The 21,254-nt window shown below is 52.1% G+C and overlaps 3 protein-coding genes across 3 annotated transcripts; all 3 read left to right on the plus strand.

The window, feature by feature from the left end:
- ColSpa_03847 (uncharacterized protein) lies at nucleotides 1-439 on the plus strand (the record flags this gene model as incomplete). The annotated part of the gene is made up of 2 exons (XM_049270059.1): nucleotides 1-151; nucleotides 174-439. 2 exons carry the CDS (start codon nucleotides 1-3, stop codon nucleotides 437-439), a joined length of 417 nt encoding a protein of 138 aa, XP_049126016.1.
- An 11,550-nt stretch (nucleotides 440-11,989) lies between these two features.
- On the plus strand, nucleotides 11,990-12,645 carry ColSpa_03848 (uncharacterized protein; the record flags this gene model as incomplete). Its single annotated transcript, XM_049270060.1, has 2 exons — nucleotides 11,990-12,208; nucleotides 12,277-12,645. 2 exons carry the CDS (start codon nucleotides 11,990-11,992, stop codon nucleotides 12,643-12,645), a joined length of 588 nt encoding a protein of 195 aa, XP_049126017.1.
- Nucleotides 12,646-18,086: 5,441 nt separating this feature from the next.
- ColSpa_03849 (uncharacterized protein) lies at nucleotides 18,087-20,486 on the plus strand (the record flags this gene model as incomplete). The annotated part of the gene is made up of 1 exon (XM_049270061.1): nucleotides 18,087-20,486. The coding sequence occupies one exon, from the start codon at nucleotides 18,087-18,089 to the stop codon at nucleotides 20,484-20,486; it is 2,400 nt and encodes a 799-aa protein (XP_049126018.1).
- Nucleotides 20,487-21,254: the final 768 nt, after the last annotated feature.

A 21,254-nucleotide genomic window follows, 5' to 3' on the forward strand; every position in this document is an offset into this window, starting at 1 on the left:
ATGGATGCGGAGGAGGCCCCGGGTAGCGAAGCGTTACGCGAAAATGAAGAGCGAGAGCGATCGACGTTCAAGCGCATGCAGATAGAATGCACGCGCCAACGTCGGTTTTTCGAACGTGTGCGTGTCGAAACAGCTTTGGCTCGCGAGGCAGGTTTGTACAGTCGAGATCGCAGCACTAGGACCGCCTCGGGACGATTGGGACGACGACCGTAGGCGAAAACCGCAGCCTGACGCAGGTATGCAAGGCACCTTGGGGTTGATGGCTAGCCCGACAGTAGTCAAGTCCGGGTTTCGCGATCCGATGCGGCAACAGGTCCGCTTTTTCCAGACTCTCGCTCTGCAGTTCCGTCGTCAAACCCAAGCCGGGGCCGGGGCCGTGGGCGGCGGCGGCGGCGATGGCGGCAAGAATACCTGTACGGAGTACGTGTCAAGTGGATGACTAAGAGAGAACCCGAAAATGCTCTGTCTGACTGACCGAGCACGGTCAATATGGCACCGCTAACCTCGTCGAGAGCGATGGCAGGGTAAGTGAGTAAGAAGATCGAAAGATCAGTAAAAAAAATATATACAGGAATCGAAAGGGCACAACAAGCAATATCAAAAGCAGGCCAAGGGGCGATGAAGCAGCAGTTCGAAAGGGCAGATCTGGGGAAGGGCATGGCGATGTGAAGAGTGCACAGCCACAGACTCACAGCCACAAATCGCGGGGTAATTGCAGCACAGCCAACCCCGCTCCTAGACAAACTCGGGCCAAAGAGTCACAAAGGCCGCCCAATACTAGGCTTATCACAACGCATTCGTAAGACGAACGGTGCCTCGCTACAGTAACACCAACTCATGGCCCATTGAGATTCGATTTTGAACTTTGAACAACATCGCGTTCCCTAACGCTGATGCGCTCATTCTACCTCTATTTGCTGCCAGAATGGCTGGCAAGCGGCCGCCAGTAACTTTGCCTCTAGAACCAGCCCAGGCGTAACACCCAAGAACAGCCCACATGATGCTCAAGCTATGTGTTTCGGTTGACATAAGTTTCTCTGGACGGTCTCTTCGTCGCGGTGTCGTCTCTTCAGCTCCACACAGAATTAAAAACAGGGCTTCTAAGAGAACAGAAAACGGCTTCACATCGCAGTTGATCCGGGGACATCTATTCGAAGTCAGACGTGGGGTTCGACCGTAGCCAGATGTTGCGCTGGCTGGTTAAGGCAACGCCGGAACTGGCTTACACATGATCGCTTCCTAGGTTAACGACTAATTACCGGCACGGCTAGCTGTTCTGAGTATCGAGATGAGCGCTCCATTACTAGCGGAGACCCTGAGATCGAGCATCTGACCGTGGCACCACACAATGATGAGTATGAAGCAAGTTTAGGCCCGAAAGTGTAAAAGATATTCTTGCCGTTTAAGCACACAGGATAGATAAAAGCGTCTTCGTTGGCTACTACTATACAGTATATATGTAAACATCTCCTCGTCTGGATCGTACGTCGCTCTCACCTTGATAATCATTATCTTCAGCGAAAATGACAACTTTTCGGAACCATGTCTTCACCGCGTTGGTTGTCAACACTCTCTTGATGGTTCACACTGTGCTTGGTCAACTCAACTGTGACTTGTTACATCCGAGTGGTCTTCAATGGGACGTGTTTTACGGTCGGGACTACAATGTTGTATCTGAATTCTGTAACCAGCAAGAACGGGACGAAGCAAATGCTTTGAGTTGGAAGCTGGATATCAACGGCAACAGACAGCAGCCAGAAATGGAGGAACGCAGCCCGCCGGTCACTCCGAATACCTACAAAGACTACGAAGTGGACCTCAAATGGACGCCACACAACGGTTTTGTCTCTGGTTCATGTTCCAAGAGCTGCTCGAGGACGTACCAGGAAATAGCTCAGAGTCACTGTAAGCCCACGGAAGATATGATCTTTTCCCCTCATGTTATGATTGACATTTATCAAAAGGTGGTCATGCGGGCGGTGAGAGCAACGCGATGGCTAAAAACGGGTCTTGGGACATTGGTTGTGGGCAGTATTCGTGGTTCGTTACCCAACCGGACCATTCCTCACCGACTATCTCGTATGAGCCAAGTCGCCCTATTCGTACCGAAGATTCGTCCTCCAGAATTGCAACGGAGACGGTAATGTGGTACAGTAGCTTGTCGCCCTGATCCTCAAGATAGCACACAGCCAAGTCGGTTGTGGCTGCCAGATTCTTTCTGACCAGGCAGGCTCGTCCAACGTTGGGAATATCGAAAACCCAGGAGGAGAATTGCAATGGTGCACACCCAGGCCGACACTGGGACGTACAGGGGCGTCCGCTCCCATCGCATAGAGACCCACATGTATATAGCCTTAGGTAGCGCTCATTGACAAACAGTCCGTGATCATGGCCCATAACGGTGGGCCACCACTCTCACAAACACTCTCAGTACCAATGCTTGTTTGTTGCACTCTCCCCCTTCTTTCCCTAGTTACTGCGTTATGGCAAGCAAGCCTACGCTTAGAGGGAATCTGGTGTCGAAATCACGGGTGTCGATATGCCGATTTGTGAGCCCTTGCGTATAGACAGGTTCGAGATTGTTTTCGAAGTTTTGATTGAGGGCTTAAGATCTGCGAATGTTTGTGGATCCTCTTGCTGATAAACGGAGATCCTCGCATGGCGTCAGTGTTGCTACGACACGGTGCACAGCTGGAAGTGGCAGTTTCGCGGAGAGTCGTAGCCACGACACTACGCCTGGCCGAGGCCACCAATTATCGGGGGTTGGTCACTGTGCTGACAAGAGAGCCTAAGCTTCTAACCGTACTCCAAGCTTTGTATGCTCACTGCTTCCACGCGCCGCTCAAAAGCAGTGATTCTACTGCTTCCTTGTTTCTTCGAGAGTTGCCACGGGCATTCGTTCGTCTTGTAACGGAGATGCTCAAGCAAACCATCAGTTTGACAAGGATTGAGGTCTTCAAAATGATAAAGCTGCATGCAAGAGGAAACCCACACAGCGGGCTGATTATCTCCGGTCTGTTCTCCTACTTAAGGAATACGGAATGGCTGCGAAAGATGAGACGAGGGAACGACCAGGGACACGATTTTGAATATGGTGGTTCCTACTGTCATAGAGCGAGTCATCTGTATCGAAGCCATGGTAGCAGAGCCCGGGGGGTTGTAGAATGACTCAGTGCCGATAATGTGTCCCAAACGTGTTGCGTGGCTCACGGTGTTGGTATAGATGAGTGCCAAGTTGGTAATGCAGTCATCCCGTTATCATCCAGAACCGGCTTTCACCGGGGTCATTCTAGCAGTGTCTCAACATGAGCGCCGAGCTGAGGGGAGGCCGCCTTCATGACAACCCGGCACGGCTAGTTGTCCACGCAGTACCATGTTGCCGTAAGCGACCATGCTTGCATCTATTAGCCTATGAAAGACCTTGTATCAGGGCAGAGCCTTGGAGTGGCGTTTGATACGATGTTCAGCAGCGCGCTCATCTGCTTGCTCATCGTGCATCAACGGCGACAGGGCCTGGAGCATGCGTCCGATCGCGTCTCAGGACTAACGGGGTAATAGGCGTAATCACTGAGCTAAGCGGTAGGGATGGAACGGCATAGATGATGTGCAAAGCGGCGGTGAATCTCCAGATCTATAAGAAAGCCAAAACCCGCCACACAACTTCATGCGTTTCTCTTCTTTCTCTATCATTCACAGCATTAACCCGAATTCGAAGATGACTGTCATTGACCTTACCAACGAAAGCGAGGACGAGGTCGGGGTCGAGATCGAGGTCGAGGGCGAGGAGCTTTCATACTTTTGCTCTTGGTGTTATGCAACCCTCCAAGAGAATATCTTGCTTTCTGGTTGTTCATGCGTTTGTTCCCCACGCCCGGAATCAAGGCTTGACTAAACACATGCTCAGGTCATTTGTCCGACATGCTGCAACAACTACCGAGAATACAACGGGACCGTCGAAGTGTACTGTTCTAAACAAAACCACTCGCGCCATGGAGGTCAGCAGGTCCGAAAGATCTACGAGTTGGCCTGCGCCATTTGCCAAGAAGATAGCCTACACAAGCCTCTACAAGCCATTTCGTGCGGTAAGTCTAATCCCGTTACTCGACACCAAGGTTCTGCAGGCTTACTTGGTTTCAAGGTCACGTATTTCACACCGAATGTCTTCAACCCCTTGGGCCAGAACTCGCAAAGATGTGTCCTTACAGATGTGGTAAAGGAAAAAGTTGCCTTGTGGCTCCTACCAGTCGGTTGGAGAATCATGACGGCAGTATGAAAAGAAGAAAGTTCTTAACAAGCGAGTATCATAATCGGAGACTGATGAAGAAACGAAGAGAGGAACGGAGTAGGCATATCCAGAAGATATTGGATGACGAAGAGGAGGAATTGAAGGAGTGGAAAGCTCGGACCATGGCAACATTACGCGATCTAGAGCGGCGACTTGCTATTGCACAGGAATCTTTCTGCAAAGGCACGCTTGAAAACAGGACGTTTGCCACAAGTCTCCTATGACGATACGTGTATCCTAATTCATATATTGATAGTTGCTTCCAACCTTGATTTCTTTTCTGCAAGTAGCTGCGTAGAGTATTCTTGTTCTCTGACGTAGTCTTAATAAAGGAATATCTACTGCTTATGTGCTGCATGTCTTCACCCGCTCCTGCTTGTACCGCTATAGCCCTAGTATCGGCGTTTAAGGAATTGGCCTTCGTCCGGCTTAACGCTTCCTTCTCTGCAGGTGCGCCAATACGGAGAGGAATTCCAATTCTGAAAGCGTCCTGCTGAGAGGTATGAAAAGCCGCATATAGGCTAAAGTCGTGAAAACTGCATTGCTTGATCTTGCGATGGAAGATCTTCGTAGTTTTCCTCGCCACCGACACGGCAGTTGATAAATTGCAAGCCACTGGCCGCCACGCCACCGACACTGTCTCGGGGAGAATACTTTGTTCACATTGTCTATAATCAAAATGCTGTGAGGAACCAGACCAAAGCAGGGCTTGCAGAGAAGGAGTAGTAAGCGAGTGGAAAGAGCAGGTGCTATAAGTTTCTGATGAGTTCACAGGGCGCGCTGATGCCTCAGCATGGCCGCCCACCAACGACGACAAACTTCGCGTTTTCGGTCTACTATATCCACTGCGGTTAGGCATCAAAATGCACTGGCGGAAACTTTCAACGAGAAGGTCTTATCTGCTTCTTAGTGGGGTCTGTAGTACTGCATAATACAATTCTGGCCAATGCTGCATGCTGTCCTTTATCAGATGGTTCGATAGGTAGTTGAGGTCCCTGATCGAACAATTGACAGAGTCAAACCTCAGACTCTGTCTACAATCGTTACCCCAGGCAACCCAACGGGCTGGCCTTTACCGTCATCCACACAGCTACAGCTGCCGTTACCATGAAAAGTGATCCGGATACTAGGCCGAGAAGAGCAGCATACTGCCAGGCATGTCCAGCTGTAAACTAAAAAACTAGGCCAATAACCAACTCGAATAACATAAAGTCGAGAAAGAAGATCGGCACCCATGCCATTGCTCGACGCATACGGGTGGGCTTGTGGCTGCTCTGGAACTCGAACGAAAGCATGATTGTGATCGTTGCTGTAAAGACTGCCGTGATGACTGAGCTGACGAGGAGGCATGTTGAGACATTGTTCAAAACCGAGGCGGCTGTTTCCGATCTACCAAGCAACATAATCATGGTAGCGCTGCCAGAAACGGCAGATGCGAGGATGATGGTTGGGTACAGACTCTTCAGACGGTCACTCTCTGCAATCTCTGCGTCGAGTTAGCAATCAGACGGACCGGAAACACTCATAGTGGAGCACTTGCCATGGGATGAGACGTGGTTCTTGGTCTCTATTGGGGAAGTCATTACTGGGAAGGTTGCCGGTTTAGTTTGAAATTTAGAATGTGCACCCTAAGATAAGGAGCATCTGAGGAAAGATGATGAACCTCATGACTACACGTATGCGCCGATTGCGCAACCTTATTTAACTACTGCTTTGTACTGTTGATAATCCACCATCATGGTGCTCGTCCATTTCTTGCTCTTTGGCCGCTTCAAGATATGTACGACAATATCTGTGGCCTGTAGATGGGGCCGCATTTACGTACAGCCAAATGTAGCTGCTCTTTCTCAAGATTTGGATATGTGGGTCAAAAATGGATGTTCCAAGCCAGGGGCAAGCAGGGAGCAGACCTCTAAAGAAACATCAGAGAACAGACTAGAGGAACCCAACTTGCGCCTACACGAGGTGGGAGCGCCTGCCTCACATCGACAACTAAAGCACGGAAATCCGCAACGAGAAGGCAGATAAGGTGGAGTAAGCAGGAAAAGGAGACATCACTTGTAATCAGCTTAAATTGCTCTTCCGACATCGTCGCTGGGCGTAATCAAAAATTTCTGTGTGTGTGTGTGTGTGTGTGTGTGTGTGTGCGGTCCGGGAACGAATGACCCGGCACATGCGGCGTGTGCCCAGCTCGCTTCCTGTCCGATGTTTTCCCAGATGGGTTTACATCAATCCACATAAATTGAATGTACTCTCAATACAAACGGCCGGCAGGCGTGCGCCTGGTTCGGCCACGAAGGATTTCCCAATAAGGCGCGATGAATGTTAACCAGGCGAATCGCCACTGCAGATGCTGTAGCTCGAACACAGCCAAAGAGCCGATCGTATCTTCGCCGAGACAACGAACTGGGTTATGGAATGCCATGCAAGACTCGGAGACGAGGAAGGCTCACCGCTCACTGCCAATGTTGCCGGCCTAGAGCTCGGGATACCGATGCCTTAAAAGTTTACAAGTTGCACTCGCCAGGAGTAACACTCACGCTCCGATTGGCGGTCACGAAGTAGCCGGTGACTTCGCGTTATATCTCAAAAACTTGCCCAAATGGCCACTTCTGCCGTGAAGTCAGGTTCCGCGGAGCCTGTCTGCCAATCGCCTCCTAATGAGCACTCGAGAGATTAAGGTTGCAATCATGCATCAGTGGTTCGCGCTGGCTTGGCACTGGCCAACGCATGGGAGCAATGAGTTTCGCACGTGGTGTCGGAAAACGCTCAGTACACAGACCACCTAGCGGCGCTCTCACAGCCAACAGGATGGGTTAAACAACATCACGTCCATCGACCACGCCCTCCAGGCCGTCACTTCAGCTGACCATGATCCGCCACCCTGGCCTCACCGTGGCATGAACGGCGAAGATGTGTGGCGATGATCCACAATTAGCGGCGCCCCCAGGTCGCCGCAGCGGTATCAACTTCCCATGTGTTGAATGTCCGGTCCTTTGTCAACGGACTCGGGCGAAGTTATGAGCCCCGTCCTGGCGCTCGGGAGAGCCTCCGTGGCGGCCATGTTCGCTGGCCGCGGCACGCGGCACGCATGGGCATGCTGTCGCGGGTGTCTCAAGCGCTGACCCCCCAAGGTAATTACGAAGTCCGCATTTGACGCGGCGGTAATTAACACTGGCGACCATGTCTGGTAAGCCACGGTCGCAGGTGTACGTACTTGCTGGAAGATTTGAAACATTCTCTGTCGCTTGCCGCTGTCACCCTCGTCGTCCCCTTGTAGTCGTTGCTCAATTAAGTCAGTTGAGAATGTCAACATCCTCTCGCTCTGACACCAAGTCAACGTTGGACCAGTGAAGGCGGTTGCTGTATATATGGACTGCTCCTCTTTGCTTAGTGGCTACTTGTTTTCCTATCAACTCATAGTCGCGGTGGGTTTCTGCCACCACAAGCCGGCCTCGCATTTCGGTTTCCTCGACTCTGAACCGTTGCTCGGACTTCCCTAACTGCTTTGACACCTAGCCGGATTTGGCGGACATGCCCGATCTCAAACTCTCCCTGCCGTCTTGCAAGTCGAATCTGCTTGGACACTTGCCAAAAGAAGCGGTGAATCTTTTTTGTGTTCTTTGCAATCCGAAAAACGGGCGCAACAGCAGCAGTTGGCGTCTTCTGGGTTTTCGTCTCTCGGCCAGGGGCTTCCTCGTTGCTTTCCGCTGTATTTTCCATCACCGCGTCGCCTCTCGTCTTCTCCACCTCCCCACTTTCCCAATCAGGCATGGTGGTGTTTGGCTGTTGTTTTGTTGAGGAATTCCTAATGCCAAAATATTACGACAGTAAGCCCGTGCAACAAAGAAACATCGCTTCGCATGGCGATTTGTGAGGCCGAGACTCCGTGCAAACAAACAAGCAGGGCGCATGCCGACTTCCAACCGTTTTCTTTCAGTCCTCTCTTTGCCAAGCCGACCATCGCTGGTCCTTTTTTCTGAACGTGCTTGCCCATTCTCCGCTCGTATTTAATTGAGTGCCTGCCCCTGCATTTCGGCATCCAGTCATCCGCAAGGTGTGGCCGTGAGCCTGAAACTTGTGGGTAATAAGGTTTACGCCGTTACCATACTGTCGGGTCGAAGCAGGGGCGTGCGTAAGTTCCCTTCCTGCCTCTAATGCGGACAGAGAAAACTCGGCGGCAAGCGAGGTGGGTCCCCTTAGGTACTTGGGGTCTCAAGGGGTCTCGGAGGGTCTGAAAGGGTCTGAAAGGGTCTAACGTACATGGCAGTCAGAACAAAGCCGGGAACCAGCCGGGTCTTTCAAGTCCAGATGGAAGAAGATTCGCTTGCATAACGGCGGGTGGCTCGAGCCGAGCGCGTCTACTCGGTCGCAAGCGAAGGTCAACGGCTTTTGACCGAGGACACAAGCCTTGCAGGGCTGCTTGCAGTGCTGGAAATCGATAGAACCACTTTTCATTATGACGCAGGACACCATCGAGTCAGTACTTTCTAGGGGGTCGTCTTCTCCCGAAATGGCAGGTGACAGCAAGACACACAGGGTCCTGCATACGTCAAGAGTCGCGGGGTCACCCCCAACAAGCAAGGCTGTTTTGACAGCATGTCAAATGGGCTGGCCTCTGAATATCGGCATCCTTGCCAGAAAGTCCGGAACCCTTTGCACCGATCAACGACAAGGGTACCTACCAAGCCGATCAGTACCAAGCCGATCTATGCTATTTCCGGGACCAAATTCATGTTCCGCGGTATGACAGACCCACAAGAGCTTCGATAGCTCCGGACGAACCTGCTTGTACAGGAGTATCTCCCCTTGCGTTCTGACGCCGGCTGCTTTGAAAAAAATGCAGGTACAAGGGTGATTCAATTGACCTTGTCTAAGAGACCAGTCGCGTCTCGGCTCTTCCCAAACCCCTCGACTGAAAGGTCTGTTGGTTTAACCCACAGCACGACTTACCACCCAGCAGTGACATGAATCTGAGTCACGGTCGCTTGGAGCTTTACACGGTATGTGCAAATTACCTTCGTTGTGTTCCAAGATTCCCTCTTGGACCGACCACACCTGGTCAAGATTATTCACTTTCCGAGAATGAAATCTTTGGATGTCTACACTCTACACTCCTATGCCTTTCTTGTCGTTGCTGAGTAGTTTAACGTTGACCGTTGGAGTAGATGGAGAGAGAGTAAGTCCGGTGAACCTACCGCCTCCTGTTGGCCTATCGGACTACCAGGGGCTTTTCCTCCAAGTCCAAGTCAACCAAGTCAGAGTAGGCCGTAGATCTGCTTGAATGGGAGCGGGGAAAGGCTCCACCTTCTTGCATTGATTGGCTCTTGGCTTAATGAACTTGCTTTGCTCGCTTTTTCAAGTTTTCTTGATCGCTGTTTGGCAGCCGTAAGCGATGAGTCCACTCTCTTGGGCGGTTGTCGGATGGGAACGATGTGTGCACTCCATGCTTGGGGTTTACTCTTCTTGGTTGGGTTTGCTCGTCAGGGATGGCATGACAGTAATATCCACCCTAAATCGAGAGGGCCAACACTGTCAGGGATGGCATGACAGTAATATCCATCCTAAATCGAGAGGACCAACACTGTCAGGGATGGCATGACCGTGCAGGATATCCATACAAAATTACTACGAACGGGGCGAGTAGAACCAATTATATTACAGTTAATCTCAACCATTGTGTCGTAATTTCCATGGGATGTGTATGGCGAAATGGAGTAGATTGGCGATGTTGCGGAGGCAACTGATGGGCCTAAACGCAGTCATGATGCAGATGAGGGTGTAAGCACAAATGTATGTAATCAAGACCCTCAAACGAAGACAATACTCTTAGCGACAACATGCCGACCTGGGTAGCTGGCTATTACTGGCTGCCAGAACTGATGGAATGGGTAATTGACAAGATGACTGAAGTTGTGACAAAACGACAGTGCTTGGGTTTACTACCGTTGAGCCAGCGGGCCAAAAAGCACAATATTCGGTCAGCAGACCGAACCCCAAGCTCCCACACAAGCGAACCGTGAAAAAAGCTGATGGTTTGGGGGCCTGTTAGGCACATTGATCCTGTGGCCAGAGAACATAACGCCGAACGAAACCAGCCCGCGGAGTAAGCCACTTCCCAGCCAATAACGAACGGCATGACTCGCGGTACGTTTGACACTACCCTGGCACACGATCCCGTGACACACAGGAAAATACAGACGCAGACAGAAATGGACTCAGGCAAATATGGACGCAGGTACTGTAACAACGGACGAACCAAAAGTGATGGAGACAATATGGACGAGCCGAAAGTGACGCAGGCAGATATGGATGCAGGCATTTACGGACGAGCCAAAAGTGACGCGGGCATATATGGACGAGCCAAAACTGACCCAGACAATATGGACGAGCCAAAGCTGATGCAGGCATATATGGACCCAGACAATAATGGACGAGCCAAATGTGACGCAGGCATATATGGACGCAGGCAGATATGGATGCAGGCATTTACGGACGAGCCAAAAGTGACGCGGGCATATATGGACGAGCCAAAACTGATGCAGGCATACATGGACCCAGACAATAATGGACGAGCCAAAAGTGATGCAGACAATATGGACGAGCCGAAAGTGACGCAGGCATATACGGACGAGCCAAAAGTGACCCAGACATGTATGGACGAGCCAAATGTGACGCAGGCATATATGGACGCAGGCATATACGGACGAGCCAAAAGTGACGCGGGCATATATGGACGCAGGCAGATATGGATGCAGGCATATACGGACGAGCCAAAAGTGACCTAGACAATATGGACGAGCCGAAAGTGACGCAGGCATATATGGACGCAGGCAGATATGGACCCAGACATGTATGGACGAGCCAAAAGTGTTGCGGACAATAATGGACCCAGACAATGATGGACGAGCCAAAAGTGACGCAGACAATATGGACCCAGACATATATGGACGAGCCAAAAGTGTTGCGGACAATAATGGACGAGCCAAAAGTGACGCAGACATATATGGACGAGCCAAATGTGACGCAGGCAGATATGGACCCAGGCAGATATGGACGCAGACATGTATGGACGAGCCAAAAGTGACGCGGGCATATATGAATGTAGGCAATAACGGACGAGCCAAAAGTGTTGCGGACAATAATGGACGAGCCAAAAGTGACGCAGGCATATATGGACCCAGACAATAATGGACGAGCCAAAACTGACCCCAGACAATAATTGACGAGCCGAAAGTGACGCAGCCATATATGGACCCAGACAATTATGGACCATGTTCTCGGCCCCAGGGGGGCTCGGCCTGGGCCATGGTCTGCAATCGAGACCGGTGTGGGCCTATGTGACCTCGAAGGAGTTATGAATCATATCGTAGAGTGCCACTTTCGGCCGGATCTGCACGCCCACCAGGAGTAAGATCCGGCTTTAGGTCATAATGCCACCTTATGCGAAGCGAGAGAAGACGGGGAAATGGAAGCAGGTCCAGACCGTCACGCGAAAAACATCATCCGCTGGAGATGCTGGAGGTGCTGCAGAAACACACAGGATCAACTTTTGGATGTGATGAAACTGGAAATGACTTTATACTAGATTAGCGCCACATCCGGGAGCAACGCGATGGTGTCGTAGGATAAGGAGTCGGTTTAAAGCTCCAGAGAAGCGCGATAGACACATTCACTGTGAGACGATTTTAGATGAACGAAACCATGGCCGGTGCATCTTCGGAAAAAACGATATACACCTACGACAAGAGAACCAAGAACAAGGTCCGAAAATCCGGTGGCAGCGCCAAAAGGAAAGCTGTTCAGTTAGGCGAAGAGGCCCGTGTGTTTTCGACTGTTGTCTACTTCAACCCAACACATGGATGTCTAGACGGGGCCATACACGTCCCCGAAGGCCAAAGCATTCCGGACGTGAACGGATTTGTAAGCTCCAGCGGAAACCCACCCATCCTCCCTCGGAGGTAGCAAAAGCTGATGCGACTCTGAACTAGTTGGCCGAACTTCTGAACGGCTTGCACAGCACGAGTCGAAGACGCGACCCACAGCGGGCCCGGATGCGACATCAGCCCGCACAGGCCACACAAGGAGGCGGCGGCGTCGAGATCGATGCCGCAGACGTCTCCCACTACATCGCTGCCGACAGGAACAGCGCTGCTTCGGCCGGCTATCCGAAAGCCGGTCATGGCCGTACTATCACAGCAACAAGAGACAGCGACAATGAGACGCAGCGTAACAGGGGTATGGGAAACGATTGGGCCTTCCGGGGTGCGAGCCAGGCTATTGAAAACCACGAACTGCCCGATGGCACTGTCGCTGATGGTGTGAATGGACATGATACATACGTCCATTCGCATGTTTGACGTCGGTAGGCAGGACGTCTTCGAGATGGAGGAGGCTGGAAACGAAGTGCAGACCGGACGATCCAAGAACGTCTCTGATTGGCGAGTGGTTGATGTAAAAAATGCCAAAATCCGTAAAGCGCAACGGTTTTTGAGACAAGTGTCTCTGCGTATGCGGCTTGCAGCCCGACAGGAACGGCTACCGCTACACCGGATCGCTCATCAAGCCAGGGGGGGAAGTACATCGTAGCTTATTTGAAGGCGCCGAGACCTGATGCATAGTTTGTTGGGCGAATCGTCTAGTTTTGTAGTTGAACGGACTTTGTCGTGATGCAGTGGGATGATGACCAGCTCGGCCCCCTACCCATGTAGACAACTTTTTCTTTTTCCTTTTCCATGAGAGATCGTCCCAGTGCGTGCCGTGAGGCGGCAGACCGCGTTGACGAGTCCTTCTCAAGAAAATCCATTGCACGACACATCGCCCTTAGAATGTAGCATCATCACTATAATCGTTGTTGTTTCTATCAACTTTGCTGTATCATTCTTAGAGGTCGAAGACAAGACTGGTGCAGGGGCGGCAGCTGCCTGCCTGTTCCTAGGCCGATGTGCGTTGGCCGATGTGCGTTGGCGGCCGTGCACCTCCGTGGCGTCTTCGGCATCGTCAGTTGTGGTGAGCTCGGACAGCTTGCGACAGTGCATGCAACGAAGCTTGATAATCGTAGGCATAGACATGACGGAGACTGGTGAATGCATGCATGCGGGGTGGGTGTTGGGTTATTTGGCTGGGGTATGTACAATTTGGAACAAATGTAGCTTCCTCTTCTGTACAGACCGTCTGTCAAGCTTTTTACAGCCAGAAACAGCCATAATCTGCTGCTCGGATCTCCAATAGTGGCTGCGACCACCCACGATCCTGAAGTGGAGCATGATGACAGTACGAACAGGCCGGCCGGCCAGGAGGATTGCTGTTCTTGACAACGTCGATTAGAGGCTCCGACCACCAGCTTCAACCCCGGATACAGCACAGCACCAGTCGGCATGCACAGCAATTTTCTGAACTCAGGACACTGTGTGGGGCTTGATCAGAGACTCTGCGAGTCTTTCCGAAGAGGAAGCTGTGCACATTTGCTCCAAACTTCAGCTTTTTATGTATCAAAGACCGGTCCAACATGCAGAGTGTGCTTCCACAAGATGTATCACATTGGGTGATGGCCAGAGCCACGTTCTGCTCTGAGGACGGAGCGTCCGCAAAGGGTGGAAGAGCATACGTACACAGACGGCCCGAACGTGACTGTTCGATTGCTATGGAAGCCCTTCTGGATCTTGTCTTGAAAAAAAACAAGCTGCGAACCAGATATGGGCCTCATGGGTAGGATACGCGGTGGAGTAAGCAAGGTGCTCGCTGCGTGGCTGAGAGTAGCCCCTGCTGAAAGTCAGAATCGGCTCTAAGCATAACGCCAGTCATCTAGAACGTGGTCGGGCGTTGCAAGTGACCAATCAGTAGGGCGTGCCGCCCGGAGCAAGTATGGTTTCCTTCATAGACGTTTCTCAATGTCCAAAGTTAGAAACAGCTGCGGTGTGGTTTCCCAGACTCTCAGTGGTGGCATTCCTTGGTTTCTGGGCGATCCACAAAGCCAGAACGCTCGAAGACAGTGCAGGCGAGCAAAAGGCAGTTGTGGCTCTACCTCATAGCATCCGTTTGTGGCGCTAGGAGCCGTCTTGCTTGACACTAAGCCCCCACGAATCGGCACACGCTGTTGATCTTCACTGACAACATACAGTACTGTATGCGGAGCATGTTGAGAAATGCCGCGAGTGATCTGAAGAGAAGACAGGACGCAGTGCAATGTCCAAGCCGAATAACTCCATCGAACAGTTGGCATGGCGTTTTCGGCTACAGAATGTTTTTCGTGAAGTGTGTGAGCGACCACCGCCATTGCCAGACATTTAAGGCCTGCGTATTGGCCGGGTTGGGCCAAGCCCAACCACAACTATTGGGTTGAGGGAGCTAACTTGTTTGATCTATTTATTCTCCTCGTACAGTAAGAGAGCTCCTGCAACTTAAAGCGAGACCCGGCAGAGACCCACCCCAAGGCGTCGCAGCCACGCCTCTCCTGGCATGACACCCATCTCAGACCTGTCATTTCCCATGTCCCTGTGCAAGATCATCATCCAGCGATGGAAACCCACCGGAAAACTTTGTTCAACGCCTCTACTTTATGTCGTCGACTCCAAAGCCCCCCAACCAATTGAAGCACGCTCACATACCATACATTGAACAAGAATCATCTGCAAAACAGCTTGGCTGGTTTTATGGGACTAAAATCGAATCTTGTATTGTAACTTTGGCCTTTCAGCGAGAGAAGGACCAGAAAAGCCCGCTACTCGAATTGATATGTTACAGCCCACTAGTTATCCGGGGCACGACTATCTGGGCCAGACTACTATTTGCCTGCCGCCGTCTCCGACCGTGAGTTCAGCCTCACAGCCGGTTTTGGGTAGGCCGACCATGTTTGGCCAGCGTAGCTTCTGTTTGTCCCATAACGAACCAGTGTCGTTATCGATCTATCTAGAGTTGTTTCCTGAATCTGGGAGGCGCCGGGGTGCCCTATCTCTGCCCTGGAGAGCAGTATCGGTGGTTTTTGCCTAGTTCGCTCGAAAATGGGCAGCTTCGCTGTTGTAGTTCGTGTTCTGTCTCTCGATTCGTTGTCGCGCCGGTTTTGCTGGTGTTTTGGGAGATGGTAGCGCGTATGTAGAAATTTTGTCCAACCCCTCCAAAAATCCCTCACTCCAAGTCCGATCCTACACTTCCACACCTGCAAAACGTTGTGCGTAGCGCTCACCAGCACTCGCACTCACACATTGTCACGTCTCTGCACTGGCTCTACCTTGGTCAAAGATAGGTTCCCAGGCGGCACCACGTGGAGGTTGCAGAGTCCGAATTTCGCCGCCCCCATCACATGGTGGCATCGCTGGAGAGCATCAGCGGGAAAGCAAAGAACAACATCGCTAGTGGCATCGTTGGAAAAACGTCAACGGCATCTCAGTAGACGGGAGTCATCGCTAGTGGCATCGTTGGAAAAGCGTCAACGGCATCTCAGTAGACGGGAGTCATCGCTAGTGGCATCGTTGGAAAAGCGTCAACGGCATCTCAGTAGACGGGAGTCATCGCTAGTGGCATCGTTGGAAAAGCGTCAACGGCATCTCAGTAGACGGGAGTCATCGCTAGTGGCATCGTTGGAAAAACGTCAACGGCATCTCAGTAGACGGGGGTCATCGCTAGTGGCATCGTTGGAAAAGCGTCAACGGCATCTCAGTAGACAGGAGTCATCGCTAGTGGCATCGTTGGAAAAGCGTCAACGGCATCTCGGCAGATGTGGGCTAGAGGCCCAGCCCGTCAGGAAAATCCATCAGTCCAGGCCGGACATGATGTCCCTACTTATATTTTTCTTACGCCCCTCTTTCTCCACCCGCTCGCGAGGCTCCAATGTGAGGAGGCTGGTCGGCCCCTGTAAAACTGACGTCACCAAACAACTGTCAGTCTTTGCGTTACTGTAGCAAAACACTCTTGCATCTTGGTCAAAAAGCAGATCGGGCGCTGCGGTGGGGCGAAACGTAAAAACATCAGATGTAGGGTTACGGAATGAGCAAACGGCCACATTTGGCTCCGGTTGAACTAGGTCTAGACCGGGCGACGAGTTTGTGGGATGACTGGGGTGCCGGGGCTAGACTGGAGACGAAATTGGCTCCTGTGGCCAGATCTGGCGCTAGCATCAGGCACTTGCTTCCTGCCGTTTAAAGTGGACGGACCACAAAAGGGCGGATTCCATAGTCGCAGTCGAGATCAGTTTCCAGTTCTTGGTGGGGAAACCCATTTCAAGCGCGCCTTTTGCGGCTGCTCTCGCTCGCATGGAATGTGAAGTTTAACTTGCACTCTTGGATGCAGTTTATTTTTTGGCTGCTCCCTCTAACATGGTACGGAAGGGTCAGCACGCGTTAGAGGCGCAACGGAAACCGGTTTCTGGTTCTTGACCTTTGAGAAATCATTTATCGCAGCCATCCATAAACAGCCGCGATGAATTAAACCCCCAAAGCCAACGACCGGAAGTCGACTTCGTCCACAGCTCTAGAAGCTCTAGTCGCGACCGAAATCAAATTCTGGTTCCTGGTCCAGAAACTCCATCAATTCGGCCATTTGCGGCTGCTCTTGCGGACATGACACGCCAAGGTCAACGTGCAGTGGTCACTGGAAGCTGACGCTGTTTCTCTGTGAAAGCCAGAAACATCGTCCTCATCGCCCTAGTTGCTTAGGTGGATTGTGCTCAAAGCAATCTATTGCTTTCCCAAGATGGTGCTGTCAACAATGTCATCGCATAAGCTGAAAAGACCCTGGAAGGCATAGTCCTTTTGTGACGTGCCTCATTTTTGCTTGAGCAATAACACTGCTAGCCTGTTTTCACCCTCCAGTAGATAAAGATTGTAAATGAAGGATTCCATTCTCACGGCACCAGCATGACATCATTTTCGTTTTCGGGGTCTAGATCTCACAAACTTTACTTAATCGCTCCTCTGGTGCTTGAGTCCGCCGCCAGCTCCGTCCGACACTCGAATCCTTCGGTATCATCTCGATAACTCCGCCATGGACTTTGACACGTCTCTCTTCCACAGTGGAGCCTGGGATGCCACACGAGACGGCCGCCACGAACCGTCTGCCACGAACATTCCGCTGCACTACGAACGAGCCAGATTGGCTCTAATCCGCACTACCTACCTGTACTGACGCCCACTCGCAGTCGTTGGGATAGAGCTGAACTAAAGCGCACTTTGGCGCCTTTCTGTCGCAAATGTTTCTTTGTGTATGCGACCACAGGACCTGGACGAGAGCCTTCAATGATCTTCTACCGTCACAAGCACATTCCTGTGTAGCGTGAAAAATGTTTCACAGGTCTGAATTGACGCCGGTAATCCTATGAATAAAGGCAATAATGGAACCATGTAGCTATGATCTAGACATAGTTACGCGGAGGAGTATCCCATCGAGTGCGGAAAAACGTCAAAAACACCTACTGAAGGGTAGAGCCAATAAGGGCATACGAAGTCTACAAAGGAAGTCGTTGTATCTATCCAATAACCTCCTTGGAATTTCGGCACCTACGATTCTGATGCGATCCCCATTACATGGGTCCACAGTAACAGCACGGCATCGCATCCTCAGCTTCGACTCTCGAGGTACCATGTATCAATTGTGCAGTGTAGAATGTCGGTGATGTGGGTGGTGTTACGCCGAGCGCGTGGGTCCGTGCATCGGTCGATTAGCTAGTTGGGGGTTTCAGGCAGGTAACCCCTCGCAACGTGCGTACGTAATGCGACTCCACACTAACTAGGCCGCACTTCAAAACATGTTGATGTGATGAAGGTGTCCATTTGAATGGATGCGCACCACGACTTGAAGCCTACACATCATGGATGGATCAATGGGTGTAGAAGAACTGACAAGGCGGCTGCGAGAGGCGGAGCAACGCGCCGAGAGGGAACAGCAACGCGCCGAGAGGGAACAGCAACGCGCCGAGAGGGAACAGCAACGCGCTGAAGCGTCAGAGCAACAAACCCAGCCCACCACACTCGACGAATACATTGCTGCCTGCCATTCTTGTGTATTCTCCAGCTTTGACATTGAACGGAACCCGAAATTGACATCGAAGGGCCCCATCACCAATCCGCGAAACAAATGGTGTCCCACAAATCTCCGACCATGGCCTGACTTTATTCAGCAACAGAGAATCACATTCGGCACGCTCTACGACACCTTCCCTACCGACAGTCGCCTTTTCGAGAACCGAGCCTTCCTCGTCGGCTTAGGAAACCGGATCTCGAAGCGCAGGATAGCAGACGAGAAGACGCTCGAGTACTTCCTGCACAACAGCGTCGAGGATCCCGTCAGGGCGATCATAGACCAGCTTAAAGAGGTGGAAGAGGTCAGAAGCGCATTTCATCTGGGAAACGGCATCGTTTTCGAGAACCATCCGCATGCCATCAGCGACCTTGCTGAGGAGGTCGTCGACCGCGACACCCCATCAACACCACCGTCCACGCCAGACCACGGGCTCGATCTCAACCAGCTACGACCCGATCAGATCTGCGTCTACCGATCCAACAATGCGGGCTCGGCGAGACGCACAATGGTTTACATTTCCGAGTACAAGCCGCCTCACAAGTTGACCGCGCCGCACCTTCGTCTCGGACTGCGGCCGATGGATATCTACAAGGACGTGGTCAACCGGAAGACTATCCCGACGTCGGTGGACCCAGATGCACGTTTCCAGTATCACGCGGAGAGGCTGACTGCAGCCGCCATCACGCAGACCTACCACTACATGATCGAGGGGGGCCTCGAGTACGGTCTATTGACGACGGGCGAGGCGATCGTGTTTCTCAAGATCGACTGGCGGGAGCCTGAGACGCTTTTCTATCACCTAGCAGAGCCTGGTGCCGAAGTGTTGGCCCATCCAAATCATCTTCACTTGTGCACGGCAGTGGGCCAGTATCTGGCCTTTAGTCTCATGGCGCTGGGTCTGCCGGGTGAACGGCGGTTGCATGGGCAAGACGAGCGCCGCCAAGCTACGGAAAAATTGAAGACGTGGATGGAAGATTTCGAGACGACGCTACGATCGATTCCGGAGGACGAACGACAGGCGCCGGATAGTTCACCCGGCTACCAACCTGAAGCGTACGAGGGTGTCGACCGATCTCCGTGCCTTCTCCGAGGAAAGAGACGGCGACGTGTGGGAGATGAGCCCGTGAGGGAACATGAACAAAGGGAGCCAGGAGAATCATCTGATGACGAGGCAGCACGGGACCTGCCAGACACGCCGAGCCCGACAGAACGGCGGATACGTCAAGAAGGCCGGGGAGGTCAGGGAACTCGACGCAGTGAGCGGATTCTGGCGCGGCGGCCGCGGGGCGGGGGCGGAGGAGGAGGAGGAAGCAACGAGCAAGACAGGCCCTACTGCACCCAAAAGTGCCTGTTAGGGCTCGTCAACGGCCGGGTTCTCGACGCAAGATGCCCGAACATGGCACTTCACAACAGGCAGCCCGAGAATCACCGCAGTCACTGCCGTGGCCCAAGCCGCAGCCGTGTCCGTCATCCAATCGATCACGCTCAATTCCTTAAGCTTCTCTGGGAACAGCTAGAACGGACACTAGACGACGGGATCACGCCGTTGGGGCAGAGTGGTGCGCGCGGCGTACTGTTCAAAGTGAGCCTGCTTGCGTATGGCTACACCTTCGTCAGCAAGGGCACGGTTCGGGCATTTGCCAAAGACCTTGAGCACGAGGCGGCGGTTTACAAACGTCTGCAGGCGGTCCAAGGTACTCATGTGCCCGTGTTCCTCGGGGCCATCGACCTCCGATCGATGGACAGGATTTATTACTATGACCACCGAGTGTATGTGGTTCACATGACATTTCTGTCGTGGGGAGGATATGACCTTGAATCAACAGGGATTGTGGGTGGCGGGGGTGAACAGCTCGAAGGGAAGGCGATGCGGTCGTTGCGCGCAATACATCAACAGGGCGTAGTCCACAAGGATGTACGGACGGCAAACATGCTGTTCAATGCGGAGATCAACGGGGTTATGATGATCGACTTTGAAAGAGCGCTGCTGCTGGAGCCACCCCGAGGTCCGTTGGCTCAGCTGGTGCCGAACAAGCGAAGATGGAAGCCAGAGGCGAAAGATTCCAGCAAGTCGGCACAGAAATCAAGCGATCGAGGTCCAGTCAGCGGGGCATTTTCCGAGGACATTGGGATGATGAAGATGGTATTCGGAGAACTATGTCACAGCCTGCGCACTAATTGTATATAATGTAAGCTACTGTACAGTACACACCAAGGACATTACCGATCACTCTATCTCCTATGTCGAAAAGAGATGGATTCGGCTTATATTAGGCGCTACTTTGAATGCCGCAAAATCCATTTCCAGCTCCCTTCAACCGGCTGAGTTTGGAGCGAGACTATCCCCAGCCACACGACAAGGATCTTCCGTACTGAGTCATGTCCCCTTTTTGCAAGATCCAAATCTGGTCCTTTTGGAAAGCTATTTCTTACTTTTGGATTCCTGCTTTGGGAGTCGATCTCCCCAGCCACGCGACTAGGATCTTGCTCTGTTGTGTGGAAATGGATGCCGAGACCTAGAGATCTAGTTCCACCGTCGCCGCAACGTTGAGACAGGTGCCGGTTCTGGATTTGGGTGGAGGTCGTCCACAGCCAGGCAACCAGGGTCCTCCTTGTCCCACTACCTCCCCTGTCAACACGCTCCGCATCTGACTCTTGCCAGGAGCTGGTTCCGGCTGGTCTTCCCAGCCACGCAACAAGGAGCTTTCTTCCTCTACTACGTACGGTGACTGCAAGATCCATATCTGACTTTCTATTGCTATGTTGGAAAGTCCTGAACATGCTAGAAGCCTGTTTGGGCTCCCAAGATCCCAAGATGGGCCATCCAAGCCATACAGCAAGCACCTTGCTGTGCCGTGTATGAATGGTTCCCGCAAAAACCGTTTCCGGCTCCTGTTGATGTATTGGAAAGCCATGGCCTGGAAAGCCAGTTTAGTGCTCCTGCGGCTGTGACGCG

Source organism: Colletotrichum spaethianum (assembly GCF_022836535.1).
Source record: "Colletotrichum spaethianum MAFF 239500 DNA, contig07, whole genome shotgun sequence".
Lineage (NCBI taxonomy): Eukaryota > Fungi > Ascomycota > Sordariomycetes > Glomerellales > Glomerellaceae > Colletotrichum > Colletotrichum spaethianum.